This window comes from Cavia porcellus, unplaced genomic scaffold (assembly GCF_034190915.1).
Source record: "Cavia porcellus strain 051 isolate PalLab524CR breed Dunkin Hartley unplaced genomic scaffold, mCavPor4.1 scaffold_27, whole genome shotgun sequence".
NCBI lineage: Eukaryota > Metazoa > Chordata > Mammalia > Rodentia > Caviidae > Cavia > Cavia porcellus.
Genome location: NW_026947510.1, coordinates 40,948,986 through 40,964,784, shown reverse-complemented (window position 1 = coordinate 40,964,784; position 15,799 = coordinate 40,948,986). Strand labels below are relative to the sequence as shown.

General features: G+C 39.1%; 1 protein-coding gene across 3 annotated transcripts in view; it reads left to right on the top strand.

Annotated features, from left to right (window-relative positions):
- Eps8 (EGFR pathway substrate 8, signaling adaptor) overlaps positions 1 to 15,799 on the top strand; it is a 169,479-nt gene that overhangs the window by 130,206 nt on the left and 23,474 nt on the right. For all 3 annotated transcript variants that reach the window (XM_003470436.5, XM_013153149.3, XM_063238268.1), the window contains 7 exons: positions 1,580 to 1,653; positions 2,570 to 2,696; positions 4,226 to 4,314; positions 4,674 to 4,748; positions 9,613 to 9,761; positions 11,858 to 12,041; positions 15,278 to 15,405. In XM_003470436.5, coding sequence (XP_003470484.2) covers positions 1,580 to 1,653; positions 2,570 to 2,696; positions 4,226 to 4,314; positions 4,674 to 4,748; positions 9,613 to 9,761; positions 11,858 to 12,041; positions 15,278 to 15,405 — 826 coding nt within the window. The remainder of the gene's footprint in view (positions 1 to 1,579; positions 1,654 to 2,569; positions 2,697 to 4,225; positions 4,315 to 4,673; positions 4,749 to 9,612; positions 9,762 to 11,857; positions 12,042 to 15,277; positions 15,406 to 15,799) is intronic.

The window sequence follows — 15,799 nt, the reverse complement described above, 5'->3', positions numbered from 1 at the left end:
TTGCCAAGATGAGTGACAAAATAGTCTCTGAAATGTCTTCTGTTTCAGGTACAGTAAAATTAGGTTTTCAGATCTTCTGTCTCATTATGAGGCCAAACAGAACGACACTTGGTGCATGAGTTTCTGTCTGGATATAGGCTGTTTTTAATTGGGAGCCCCCCAAGGGAGTGTCTTTTTGATCTGGAAGGCTCTGGCTATTCATTTTGCCCAGCTCCTTTAAATTCCTGGGGTGGAGCTTCTATGACTTGCAGAAGTGATATTGTTGTAGTGGCGGTGGCATTCGGACCTGCCAAAGTGCTAGAATCTTCTGCCTTGCAGATGATGTCTGGGACCTGTCCAACCTTCCTGGAGGTTATATTTTACTTTCATCTTCCTGCTTTCTGTTGTACACTATAGCCAGCTAGGAGCCAGCCATCACAGCAGCTACCTGGCAAGATTTCCTGCATAGAAATTTCAGTGATCTTAAAGTAGTTACAGCTACTAATTAAGTATCATAAGGTTCAGTGATTTCTTTTTTCTTTTGTTGGCAAGTGTTCCATTTATGGGTAATGTGAGCACAGTGGAGGTTGAGCAATACAGAATTTGCACATTTTTTGCAGTTATGTGTATTGAAATTCATAAGTCACAATGATTTATTATGAATTATATTTTCATTAATTGTGATCAGTTTATCTTGTTCCATCCATATATTTTAAATTTAATTTGCTATGAAATATTAATGTTCAGTGGTGGTATTAACTGACATCAGGAAGTTCATGATAATGACCTTCTGATTAATAGCATGATATATCCAACCGAGCTACTATAACATTAGAAATGCTCTTGAGACGTTTATTCTTGAATTTGAGAATTCCTGAAGGTGTTTCTCCTTCTAAGGCTTATGGCTTAAAATTAATGAGCCTAACATTGTGGGACTTTAACTTAATTACAACTAGAATTTAAGAAGCACTCTGTTTTCAGAATGTACTAAATTTAATTGTAGTCACAGTTTTGACTTGTGTACAAATTGGTTGCTTTGTTATGTATGAACTCAGTTGGCCTTTTTGTTGTCATTTGTTGTTTTGTTTTGTTTTATTTTTAAGACAAGATCTTATTATATAGTTGAGGCTAGCATTTTACTCTCTATGTAGCCTAGGCTGACTTCAAACTTGTGATCCTCCTGCATTAGCTTCGTGAATCACACTGTGATTGCAGGCGTGTGCCACCACACCCACTTCGTAGTGAGCCAGTTCTTGAGAACTCAAGGCTGAAATGCTGACTTATATTCTTTTCTGTATAGAATTAAAGGGCCCTAAGGTAGGGCTGGCTCCTCAGGTACTCCACTGGAGAAAGGAGAGAGTAGAGAGGACAAAAGATGTTTTAAAGGTCAGAAGGCCTAATGTGTGATCTCTGCTCCCGTACATCTGTTGCTGGTGACGAGGATGTATCTCAAGGATGATACTGGAACAATTTTGATTTTTACATACAAGTGTTGCTTTATGCTGCTGGCATTCTGTTTTAGTTGGATTTAATGCTTTAATTGTCCATTTTGGTACTGTCTTAGCAGTAGGGTGAAAGATTGATGTTTCTCCTTCCTTAGTTGAGAAACCCAGGCAGTATCACGAGCAGGAAGAAACACCAGAGATGACGGCAGCCCGCATCGACAGGGACGTGGTAAGTGCAGCAGTGACCTTTGGTCCTTGGCTGTTATTTAAAGAATAAAAGAATAATAAACTGAAATAAAGGTAATTTAAATAAAGATGTTTTGTGGAAATTATATTTCCTCTTTCCATTGATGATTATGCCTTTGGAATTACTTTTTTTTTATTTGGTAGAATTATACTGTCCCATAAGAATTAGCATATGAACTAGTTTACAGAGGACTTGAAACACTCTTTAGATTTGAAGAATAGCTCAGTTTTTCTTTTCTCATGGTTTGTAATTCATAATTAAGATGTCTTTTTAATATGTCTCCCTAGGGATCATTAAGAGTGTATTTTAGAATGCTTGAAAGATAAAAGTTAAATGACATTTTAAAAGGTAAAAATGTATAGGTGTATTGTTTTATATAAGCTATTGATATATTTTTTACTTCTCTGTAGTTTACTTGGACAGTGACCATGTCCTATGGTAAAACCATAAAATATGATGTTAATATAATTAAATTTTATATTGTTAATTCTCAGCTTATCTGGAAGCAAATAGTTAAAGGAGTTTGGAATTTAATTTTCACAGCACACTTTTGGACATTATGTGTGATGAGAACACTATGAGAAAATTAGAGAGACAGAAAATAATCTGGGTAGACAGTGTGGATGCTTTCCTGAGGGTTCCGAAAATAGAGCAAATTAAAGTAAAGAAAATCTGAAAGTCAGACTGTAGCCGCCGGTATATTTAGTTCTGGTTTTTTTCTTAGAATTAGCAATCAGACTTAAAGTGTGCATGTGGGGTTTTCGCCCTCATGCCTGCTTTTTCCTTCTTTCTTTTCCCTTTTTCTTCCTGTTTATACAACTTTCTGTTGTTTACTAACTAGCCTTAAGGCAGAAACAAGTTTACTTTTTGTATTTTAATCTACAATTTTTAATTCCAGCAAATCTTAAACCATATTTTGGATGACATTGAATTTTTTATCACAAAACTCCAAAAAGCTGCTGAAGCATTTTCTGAGCTTTCTAAAAGGAAGAAAAGTAAGAAAAGTAAAAGGAAAGGACCAGGAGGTAGGTTGGTCTGTTGCACTCTTCTAAAGAGTGTTCAGTGCTGTGGCTGATAGTAATGTACTCGGTAGAATTTCTGTTCCTGTGAACTTCTCAGCAAAACACCGCGGGCTGTAGACAAGGTCTCTTACCTAGTTTGGGGACTGCACCAGAGATGTGGGCCGAGAGTAAGATGAGCCCCGGGAAGAGCTCCTTCTGGTTCCAAGTTGGCAATAGTGAAGCAAAATCCTGAGTTGCACTGCCTAAATCAGAGATTTTTGAGTTCAGGTGGTAGACCATCTGTTTATAGTTTTCATTACAGAATGTCAATTAGTGTTGATCAAAGAAGGTCATTGCCCTATCCTCTCAAGTGGATTTATTTTATTGTAAATATTAAGCCTTTTTAAACAAAAAATTGAGGTTCCTAATTAAAATACTTTAAAATGTCAAGAATTTGAATTTATTATCACAAAACTCAAAGCAATATATTCATATATAAAATTACATTCAACAAATTTGGACTATGTTGCTGCTCAGTAGTTCAACCCCCCCAAGGGGCATGCAGTTATAGATACGGAAGTTGTTATTGCAGTCTTCCAGATGGACTTACCTGACATACCTCACCTCCACATACTGAGATTACGTACTGCGTCATGGTGTTTCAGTCCACTGTTCTTCCTCTGTTCTTCATAAAGAAATACTTTTCTCTTGGTCCCCTGGATTCAGAACTGTAGATTCTTCCTTGACTTTGTTCTCTGGCTCATACCCATCATTGGTTTATTTTCTCAGTATTTTCCATACCCAGCTTTTCTCCACTTTTCATTTTCATAATTAGTAGCAGCTAAACTATGACTTTTTTCACCAGCTTTCTAAGCAACCCAGCCCTCCTCTAGTGCATGCTATAACGGCCTCCTTAAAGCTGTAAGTCAGCCAGTTCATGCTTGTACTGTAAAGCATGTTAGTTCCACTTTCTGTTCCCCTACTTTTCACTCTGAGAATCATGTTCATCTACAAACTAATCTTGATTCACCTTATTTGCTGTTTCTTGTACATGCAATTTATTTATTCCATATGTTGTTTTTATTCAACCACGATGATTCTTCCAAATAGCTCTGGAAGAAACTTTCAGAATTCTATGTTAAACATAGAAACAACTTGCAGATATACATTTTCCCATCCTCCCAACCAGATGCAGTTTCGTCTCGTAATGTGATTGATAGATTTTTGTTATTTATCTGATTCAGGTCCTGTTTATATTTTAAGGCCCTCACGAGCCAGGGACTTGTAGCTTAAAATGATAAACACAGTAATGGGCCCTTGGGCTAGAGTACTTACTTATTGATTGACTGAGATTTTAGGAAGGCCGAAGGGTGAAGGAATTCTATTCACACTGTAAATCTTTATAATTTGTTGCAGTCACACTATGAGATGTGGTAGAAGAGGTAGTAAGTCTGATGTAAGGGTCAAATTTTTCAGTTATGAATGTGATTTTTATTTTTTATTTAATGCAGTTCATTGGAATTGTTCTCACCTATACCTATTTATTTCATTAGAGGGTGTTTTAACGCTGAGAGCAAAACCTCCACCTCCTGATGAGTTTGTTGACTGCTTCCAGAAGTTTAAACATGGATTTAACCTTTTGGTAGGTGAAAAAAAATATATATATATGTATATGATTGCATAAAATAAATTTGAAAATCAAAGACTGGGGCAGAATGTCTTATAAATTAAGAAATAAAATTGTCTTACTGATATTTTTGAATGTGCATTTTGATTGGCTTTTAATTAGATCAAAAATTATACAACATATATATCTTAGTAAAAAGTAATGATGATACTTTTTTCAGTGCTAACCTCTCATAACTCATTCCATGCTAATGAATATACCAAAGTGAAATTGATCGTAAAGAACTCTTCCTTTGAGTCTACATCAGAACTCTTTGAGTTTCCTTCCTTTGCTTATTACATCATTGTAACATATTTGTTTTCTTAATGTTACAGGCCAAATTGAAGTCTCATATCCAGAACCCCAGTGCTTCAGATTTGGTTCACTTTTTGTTTACTCCATTAAATATGGTGAGATTTTATTAACTTATCAATATGTTTGTCCATCCCAAGTGTCTGTCTGGATTATCTAGATAGGCTTTCTTTATTACTTTCATGATATTATTTCTCTTACATCTTTGTAAGCCCCGAGAAGGTGAAATTTAAGAGTTTAAAAGAATTTTGGCAGTCATCAGTTCGAGCACCTGATTTAGGACTGGGCCTGTGGCTCAGTGGTAGAGCATTTTCTTACCGTGTCAAGGCCTAAGATTTGTTCCCTGGTGTTGAATGGCAGGAAGACAGACAGACAGGCAAAAACCTCGCTGTATTTGAGATGGAAGAACTCGTCTTCTCATCAGTACATGCCAGTGTGTTTTATACACGGGCTTGAGGTATGTGGACATTTTTGTCCTAATCACATAAGTTCTATGCTGGAAGGATGGTTTGGCTGCTTGTGGTTACATAGGACCCAAAAATCGTTTTCACTGAGGTTTTCTTCTGTCTTCTGAGCCATTTATTCGCTTATGTATGTATTCAGCAAATAATAATTGAGAACCTATGTGTTTGGTATTATAGTAGCTCAGGAGGAGCAAAACAGGTGAAAATTCTTACCCTTTGGCTACTTTCATTGTGGTATGGAGGGACAGCCAGTATTGTGAATAATTGCATAATTCCTTGATTAGACATGCTGCTGTGCGGAAACTGCAGTGCCCCCAGGGTGTTTCACCTCAGAGTGGGGTGAAGTGATCTTCCAGGTGGAGAAAGCTGTGGTTAGAAGAGGATTTTCAAATAAGATGAAGAATTTGATTTTTGACATGGCAAAATCGAGTTGCATCCAGAGGGGCAATATTGAATTGGTAATTAGATGTATGAATTTGGAATCTAAAAGCAAAACTAGGGGCTAGGGATTTAGCTCAGCGGCATAAGCGCCTGCCTTGCAAGCAGGCAGTCGTGGGTTCGATCCCTGGTACCGATAAAAACGAAAAAGACAAAAAATAAAAAAATAAAAGCAAAACTAAGCCTGGATGTGACCACTTGAGAATCATGCATATCAAAGGCATTAGTTGATGTCACTAAAGGAGTGACTGTACTGAGAGAGTAAAACTGACTGGTTGAGTCAGTCAGCAAATAAGATTGAGAAGAGGCAGCAAGTGAGGAGAGGAAACACAATGAGACCATTAGAGTAAGGAGGCCAAATAAAATATTTCCAACAGGATAAACTGGAAGCCAGCTTGCCTCCTTGTCCTTGTAAGAGCCATACAAAGTCAGAGAAAGGCTAGGGTAAACAACTTTCTCTTTAAGTAACTCCAAACTTGAACAGTTTCCTCCATATCCAGTTAGAACTGACCTTCCTCATGCAGCCATACCTAGCTGCTAGGTGGTCCGTATCATCTGGTACAGGTGGTTCCTTTCAAAAGGAAGAGGAGAACTGATGCCAGAGAACAGTTAGAAGCCTTGGGCTCACCTACTGTGTGCCAGGTCTAATGATGTGACACACTGCATTTTCACCCCTAGAAATCTCTCTTTTGGACATACATATTTTTTGGTTGTGGTATAATTTTTGATAGTTATTAAATGATTCGTTGGGAACAATTCACAGTTGGGTAGTATGTTAGTAACTTCCCCATCACTGGCAAAAAAAAATACGCAACAGCTGCGGCTTAAAGGAAGAGAGCTTTATTTTGGTTCACAGTTTCAGTGGGTTCTGTCCATGGTCAGTCAGCTACATATAGAAGGCCTTGGCAGAGGAATCTTGCCATATTATGGCAGATAAGAGAGACAGAAGGAGCCAGGAATACAAAAAAAATACACCCTTCCTGGTGACTCCCTTTCTCTTCTGATCAGGTCCCATTTTGGAATAGCATAATCAGCTATAAACTCCTCAGGGAACTATACTCATCAGTTGATTAATTCACTGAGTGTAGTATCCCTGTGATCCAGTTACCTTCCAGAAATCCCCCCTCTGAACCGTGAGACTTTTTGAAGAATATTTTAGATTTGAACCTAACATTCTGCCCTTCCCCTCAAAAGACTCAATCAAGTTCATCTCATTTTACAAAATGCAATTACTGTATCTTTAAAAGTTACCAAAGACTTAACAGATCTCACATTGCAGAAAATTTTAAATCTGAAGTCTCCTTTGAAATCCAAGACAAATGGTTGGCTGTGAGCCCCTGTAAAAATTAAAAAGAAAGTTAAAACACTTGCAGCATACAATAAATGATACAAGGTAAACATTTTCATTACAAAAGGAAGTCACAGACCAAAGCAAGATCAAAAGCCTACAGTGCAGGCATTAAATCCTGTAGCTGTGTGGCAGCTACCCAGGCCAACTTGTGACCAGATGTGAACTTCAGAAGGCTTGGAAAGTCCTGCCCCCATGGCCTTGCTGGTGGCAGCCCACGTGACCTTTCTCTTGGGCTGGCTCCATTCACTGCACGAAGTTTTCTTAGTGGACACGCCACATTTCTGGGATCTCCAAATGCCTGAGGTCTCCACTGCACCTTCACTGTACTCTCACAGTTGTGTGCATTGCCCTTTAAGGTACACCTTGCTTGGTCTCCCAGGTCTTCCTTTCAGATCTGAATGCAAGCTTCCATGACCTCATAGCTCTTGCATTCTGCATACCTAAGAACCCAGAACCACATGGGTGAACCGGTCTTTTGCCAACTTAACCAGTAGCCTGGACCTACTGAACTATTACGGTTGCAGTGGTCTCTGAGTGGCATGACCGTGCACAGTGAAGTGAGACCCAAAGCACTCGTTTTCTCTGTGGCTCTTCTGGAGCAGGAGATCCAGGGTCTCTCTTCTTGTTGGAAATGTTTACACTTTTACACCTTTGTGTGTGTGATGTATGCGGTTTTGCTGATTCCTCAGATGCCTGCAGGCCATCTTTCCTATTATCTTCCTACAAAGTACTTAGCTTCTTTTCAGTGCTTTCCTATTTAGAAACCACAGTTTCCTTTCCTCAGTTTGCAGGGGCTTCATTTCTCAACAAGTTTCCCACCATTTGGCTCTGCTTTTTTTGCTCCTGGTTATCACTATAAACCTGGTAAAATTCAGTCAGCAGGACCAGTGCCATAGCCTAAACTTCGGGCTGCTTTGCAGTTTCCTGTGCCAAATCAATTAGTCCAGCACCTTTGAATTCAGCATGATGCGATTTTAGAACATGAGTAAATGTAGACAAAATCTTTGCCAGTGTGAAATATGCATGACCTGTGGTCCATTTTCTCATAGAATCCTCATTCCTAACTAAAACCTCCTAAGGTTGCTCTCACCATCCTCATTCTTCTCATCATTCTCAGCTTCTGAGCTCTGAGCAGACACATCCATCCAGCTTAGCTTTTAGCATTCCAGGGCTTCTCTTTCACACATCTTCCAAATGGGCTCCATGTCTAAACAGCATAGTGAGCTACAAACTCACTGATGGGCTAATCCATGCCCCCACGATCCAGTCACCTTCTAAAAGTCCTGCTTCTGAACCATGAGACTTTGGGGGACATTTTGTATCTAATCTATGGTTCCATGAATTTCTCATTATACCATTATGTTATGCCCACACCCACTCTAGAGTGAATGATAGCCATAGGCTTTTACGTGCTTTTGTTTATTTCACTTACTTTTCCTACAAAGGTTGTAATATTCTTCTATTCCTTTTTTTTTAAAAAAAAATATTTCTCTCTTTGTCATCTCTATATGTTTTCAGAAAATGCTTATAGGGTTTGGACATTAAAATTTAATGGGCCAGATATCAGGGTAGGTTTTGCTGTCAAAAGAATCAGCCTGTTACCACCTTTTCTTTAATTTGTTTTCCTTTGTTCCCTTAGTACTTTTTTCCTATAGTTCAAAGTCAAGTAAGTCTTAGTTCTGACCCTCAAGTGAGAGGAAAACTGAAAACTAAGCTGTAACTGGCAATGTAATCTGTTACTAGTGTGGTAAATTCTTCTGAGAAGGGAAGGTGGGAGACTATGTATCCAGGGTTGCACTGTGGGGTAAAGAAAGGTTTCCCAGAAGAGCTGGTATCTGAGGAGGCTTCTGACTGATGGAGCAAGGGCTTTCTGGTTAACTGTGGACAGCATGTGCAAATACGTGGAGGCGTAAACAAGGGCTGCCTGCAACACCTGGATGATGCATGAGAACCTGACTCTTGATCTATAGCTGTCCAAAATACAAGTCCCTTCTTTTTATGGCATGTCTCTGAAAAGTGAGATTCTATAAAGCATCTGGTTTCCACTCTAGGAGATAACTACCATTCTTCAGCCAGCAGATAGCTCCTGAGAAGCAAATTCAGACAGGTTTTGGACATCCATCTACCATTTTGCTTATCAGGGAGTTGCACCTGCTTGTTTCTGCTGGTTGTTAAATCATCCAGTTAAATCAGAAAAATCTCCTAGAATTAAACTCGCAGGGGGCCAGGGAATGGCATATATTTAGAGTAGAATTTACATTCTTCTGACCTCTTTCTCCTGACTTTGAGTTTTATATGTCTGAATAGGCACAGCAAGGGACTTAAATTTGAAGCTCATTTCTCTCAAGAGTATTAAAGTCGGATTTCTGGAACCATATTTTTTTGAGTTTTGGCATAGTAGATTTCCATATTCATATATATGAAAAAATAAAGTCAGCTGATGCAGAATTCTCTGCATAGCCATTAATAATTTTGGGGAGCATACAGTCATCTGGAACCAATAGGTAGATGGGGTGTGTGTGTTGTTAAAGTATGCATTTGCCTTTTAGAATTTAAACTACTTTTGGGATAGACAGGTGAATTTTCTGTGCTGTTTTTCATTTGGTTGTATATTACACATCACCAGAATTTAATCTGAGTATATAAAAGCAGTGCTTGTTTTGACATGGGGTTTTATCATGCTAAAAAAATGATTTATTATCCTTCTAGGTGGTGCAGGCGACAGGAGGTCCTGAGCTGGCTAGTTCAGTACTTAGCCCCCTGCTGAATAAGGACACAATTGACTTTTTGAATTATGCTGTCAGCACAGAAGAACGGCAGCTGTGGGTATCACTGGGTGAAGCTTGGACAAAATCCAGGTAAGCATATATGAATTCTGCCCTTAATGGCTACATGCTGTAAGCATTGTTCTTTGGGTAGTTCACTGACCTAGTAAGATATTTGTTTAACTTTCTATGTATGAAAGATGAGGTGTTACAGGATAAATAAGCCTAAACATAAAGCTTGAAGTCTAGAGAAGGGGATGGAAGTGTATGCAAGTTCCAGGAGCGAGTCTTCAGCAGAATGAGGCTGGTTGACGAGATGGGGCAGCCAGGAGGAAGATGTGGAGAGCATGGTTACAAGATTTCGTGGGAAAACTAGTACTTAAAATCAACAGATAATATCAGTGATACAGATTTATATGCACTTGCATACACATATACATATACATATTTTAATTATGTGTATATAATTAAAACAGAGTTTGCTGTATGCTCTCCCATATGCTTTAGGGAGGTCCTGTTATTATCTTTGTTTTACAGATGAAGAAAGTGAAGCCCAGAGAGGTTAAGTATTTTCTCCGATGTCACACAACTTACAAGTAACAGAATGAGACTATGAAACTAGACCAATTGGCTCTTGTGTCAGTGTTTGTAATTCTTTTATTAAGCTGTCTCTCCTCAGGATGAGAAGAATGCCCACACATACTTAGCAGGGAGAGGACTGTATGCAAGAGAGAGAAGGGACAGGTGGGAAGGCATAAAGTAGCAAAGTCCAAAGCATGGAGAGTGCTGAGGGTTTAGCTAGCGCCGGGGCTTTGGGTAGTGAATGAGGGTGGCCAGGGGAGGAGTGGTGTTGAGTGACGCACCAGGGAGAAACGAGCTGGGCTCTGAAGCTTCCATGGCGATGCCGAGGGGCGGGAGCCTGGCTGCCTGTGGCGAGGAGAACCAGTGGCTGTGTGCACATGAGATCGACATCATCACATTCCCATCTTACAGCATCACTGGGTAGCTAGTCCAGCATGGCCACAGCCAAAAATACCTGGAGCAGTGATGCCTCTAATATTGTAATAGAGGCTGGGACAGACGCACTAGCATGGGCAAAGAACAGTGGATAATTTTTAGAATTGTATGGTTTGTCAGTGAAGTGATTAAGAAGGACAGTTGGGTAACAAGCATTGGGTACCAAGGCAAGTTATAAAATATTTCTAATTTCATATGCAGATAAATAATTTTGGCTTGTTCATTTATTCAAATATTTTACTTCACTATTTAAAATAAATTGCTCACATAATCACTTAGTCACTTAGAGAACTTTGTATTCCCAAGACTTTTGGATGGGCTAATCTAAAAATTATAGACTAATTCATATACTACCTCAAAAGGAAATATATTATTAGCTCCCCATGTGAGAAAAGGGTCATTTCAGATCCTGATGGAGAACATGAGGAAATGAATGTACTGATTTGAAAACGTTACAAAGGAAAAAACTGTTGAGGTAATGTTATAGTCTGAATAACATGTTTCATCTCGTCATAGTAGAAATACAGCTTGAAGAATTCAGTCATGTATGAAAGATGAAGCAGCACACTGGGTAGCAGAAGCAAAGCGTTAATTCCTGCCGTAGCTATTGTTGTTCACAAGTGATGAGAAGCTTGTGGAAAATGTCTGTGTCAGCCATGAGATGATGAATAGGTAGTGATTATGATTACAGATTAGTTGACTGATTAAAACTGAGTTGATACATTTAATTTATAAAATTGGTCATCTGTTCCCTTCCTTCAAGGGAATTTCAAAATTTAAAAAATGAACCTTAATAATATGTCTGCTTGTTTTCCTCTTTTGAATAATATCCGTTAATATCAGGGGGCTTACTGATGGAGCGTAGCGAAGGGGATAATCAGAATCTGAAACTACTTTAGGTCCTGGAGAAGCTTGTGCTTTCAGTACTTACCATATTTCTGTCCCACACAGATTGTAAGAAAACTCAGGTTGAAGAGTTGAATTTAATGAAGACTGTGACCATGTAAAATTGAATCTCTGTTGCATTTTAGCGCTGTGAAATATGTTTGTAAATGTGTTTTCAGAAGGAAGACGAGGCGTGCAATGAATTTGAGTGGTATTTTATTTTAATGACTGGCCTCACTGAAGGCAGTTGTGAGCACAGGTAACATTATTGTTCATACAACCTACAGAGCAGAGTGGCCAAAAGAACAGTTTATTCCACCCTATGTTCCGCGGTTCCGCCATGGCTGGGAGCCCCCGATGCTGAACTTCCTGGGAACCCCAAAGGAGCAAGACCTGTATCACCTGGCAGAGTCTGTGGCAAACGTGGCAGAGCATCAGCGCAAACAGGACATGAAAAGATTGTCCACAGAGGTACAGCATCTCTTGTAGGCTGTGCAGTCATGTGCGTTCTCTTGTCCTTGGGGTTGGGAGCTCTCGTTGCCCTGAAGCTTTCCTGGAATCAGTGACTGAGCGTCACCCTCTCTGGCTGCCCAGCTTCCTGTCTCCTCCCTGCTGTGACAGTTGCCCCTGTTGTCCTGTTCACTGCTCAGCCTGTGCCATTCACATCAGGCTGCCACACTCCCCTCGCTCCAGTGACTTCACCTTTTTGTATATTCCTTTCCCTGGCTGGAGTTGTCTGCTGCCCCTTAGCTCGTTTCTTCCCCTTTTCCCCTCCTTTTATTATACTTTCCAGGTTTTTTTTTTCCCACTCCTCCTCTTCCTTCCTTCCCTCTTCCTTCCTGTCTTCCTCTCCTCCTCCTCCTCTTCCTACTTCTTCTTTGTCTAGTTCTAGAGTCTTGTCAGCCTGGTTGGAGGCCCAAAAGCTTTTTCTGTTCTCGTCTTCAAATTATATCCTCAGAAAATCATAAAGTGTACTGTACCTTTGAAATATTTAATAAGGTTTAGAGTATAACTAATTTGGGGAGCAAATACAAAGAATAAAATTTGAGTATATTATCTTGTCATATTCCCTAAAAGTGACTTTTCTTGACTCCTTTTATCCCATTGGAAAAGAAAATTGAGCACTAATTAAAGCTGAGCCAACTACAAATTCTGATGATCAGAATATGGGGAATTAGATAAATGAGGTCTAGCTTGAAAATGAAACAGTAAATTATGCTCCTGAAGTTCCATTCATTCTATTTATTAATTCCTTAAGTTCATTTGCTCATATTGCCATAGGTATTTGTAATGTGCCCAAACATGATATGAAGGAATCACTTAGTAAACCATAGCAGATCGCATTCTGTGGCCAGTTTTAAGGAGAAGCATTAATGTAAAGTAAATTTCTTAAAATTGGTCCCTTGAGGCACTGTTCTTGGGACAGTAAAATAGAAAAAAAAAATTTTTAAGTCCTGAATTTAAAAAAGCCAACATACTGCTCTGAAGTTACTATCTTTCCTAGCATAATTATTCTTTCCCGCGGCTCTGACGGGGAAGAGGAGGTGTCCACAGAGGCCCTTCCCTCTGTGTGTAATTGAAATGATCTCACCACTGAGCGCAGTTGGCAAGGGTATGTCCTTGACTGCACCTCATCACTGTGGGTTTTCTTCCCATGCAGAGAGCGCCCTTTCTAGGGGGGAAAAATGTAATCATTCATGAAATTATAATATGTTTGCTGTTGCTAAATAACAGCTACTTTCAAGTCATAAAACTTTCCTGCTTATAATACTCATATCTCAAATTTTACTGTGCCTGCTTTATAATGTATGCCTCAGAAGTTTATGTCTGTCAGTTCCTTTTCAATTTGTGTATCTAAAAGGAAAGAACTGTGTTCTAGGCTTCCGGAGTATGTTTGTCCGCTCTCACTTCTGAATGAGTAATTTTAGCAGAGGAATTATGAGAATCTTTCCTTATAATGAATTATCATTTTCCTATTGTAAACTGTTTTCCATTTTATGATGAAAGTGGTTATTCAGAGGTCTAAAAAAATGAAATGAAGAACTCCTACTAGGCATTCTAGGGGAATTTAGACCCTGAGATTTTGTTGAGAAAGAGGCCAACTAGTGGTGCTTTAAAATGCATGGCAAATGTAATCATCCCTACAAAACAGACCTTATCATATTTTATTGCTACTATAATAAATGTTTTTAAGACAAGACATGGTTAACTGGGGATCATATGACTTGAAAGGCAGATTGATGCAGAGTGAGAAATGTGGGTGGCTGTAGCCGCTGTCCTGACTTCCTCAGACCCCGCAGCAGGCCTCAGAGTCATCAGTTAGTCATCCGCCATCAGTGCTCCCTCCCTTCCTGGGCTCCCTGTCACTCTCAGGGCCCAGTGATTTCACGGCGCTGACCTCGCTGGGCTGTGTTCGGAATTAGGTAAAGGGTGGGAATGACTCATATAGTTTCTTGGCCCCCTTTGGAACACACTGCAATGACAGAACTGTCTAATCAAATTTAGTGTGTATTCACTCCAAGGTAAAGGATAAACTGAATTATGATGGGCTGAGATATTTAAATGACTGAAAATTGTCTATTAGGATCTGTGTGTGTAAAGGGCAGCATAGCATCCTGCTGTGCGTTTCCGGGGAAGAGTGTAGCGTGGGTGTTTTTCATCAGTGCTGGGCCTTGGGGACACACCATCTACTCTGTCTGGATTAATTCAGCCTTACTTCATTATGATTAACTGTAGTAGCTATCTAGCCAAGTCTTTTCTGAAACTTTCCAATTTTAAATATTTTGCCCCAAGGAATTCATAAACAGTTGAAATACCAAGGAATTCAAATGTTTTAGCATCTACTATCCATTTCCTGTAGTTCATTTATGTAAGGAAACCATATGTATTCTGTATGTGACATTTTTGTTCTTTTTTCTTGCCCTGTGAGCACTTGGCCTCTATAACTCTGAAACCATGATGCTGGAAGAACTCACAAATCCCAGTCCCTTCTCTCAGGAGCACCCCATGAATCCATGTCTGGATTGTGTTAACTGTAGAGAAGACGTGATTCCAGCACTGTCTTATTCTGTAGAGAAGACATGATTCCAGCACTGTCTTATTCTGTAGAGAAGACATGATTCCAGCACTGTCTTATTCTTGGTGTTTCACTGTCACATTCCATGTACTTGTGGCCTTTGGTCCTTCCCTTTACAGTCTACCTGATAATAGTGCTGCCATTTATAAAAATGTAAATGATGTTCTGGGTTAGAAAATTGGACTGTAAGTCCAATTAATAAGAGTTCAAAGGATTCCCAGGTGACAACACTCACGTTACTAGAGTACCGTAAGTGTGTTTCTTAAATGTAAGGAACAAAAAGAGTTTTTCTTCCTATCACCAATTTTATTTTATATCAGGGTTATAAAGTCTGTGCAATACTAAGTCATCTATTCCTGAAATTTCTCATGAAGGAAGTTACTGCTTTTCTATGTGGTTATTTGTAGAATTAAGACTTAGCCTTTGCACTATTACTTTTCTTATATAGGATCTTCTGACCAGAAGACACCAGCCCTATTTCATAATTTCGTTGCACAATGGACAGTCATTTGAAAATGAAAACCATTTGTATTTAGTGGAGAATTCTTGTTGAGTGATGTGAATGAAGCTTATTTGATGGTTCTGTAAATGGCCTTGGTGGTTCTTTAATCTTCCCTTCCCTGTCTCTTAGCATTCCAGCGTATCAGAGTATTCTCCAGCTGACATGTATTCATCCAGTAACAACATGAGAGGGCCCCATGCAGACCAAGTGGATGCCGCTGCTGCTTTTAAGCCAACTCCTAATCGCCATGTAGACAGGTAACGTTAAATGGGCACCATCTGGAGAGCTATGCACAGTCTGTCACTCAGAGCTAACAGGGTAGCAGTGTCCGTATTGTCTGCTACTTCTTCAAAAGTTTTGTCTTTGCATGATTTGATAAAGTTTCAGTTTTTCCTTTATAGAACTCACTTTGATGAACAAAAGATGTCTGGACCTCAAGTCTGTAATTTTTCCCATAATGTCAATGCCTTTGGCTGATTTTCCTTTTTTAAAGAGATTACTTCTGACAAAAATCTGTGAATCTTAAGAAGGAAAAATTACCTTAAAACTCTTTTGTTTTTAAATTAGTTTATACCACATTAGCTCTAAAGAGATTTCCAGATCTGTAACTTTTAGAGGAAGCAATTTTCATGTTTCTCTTCCTCCAATAAA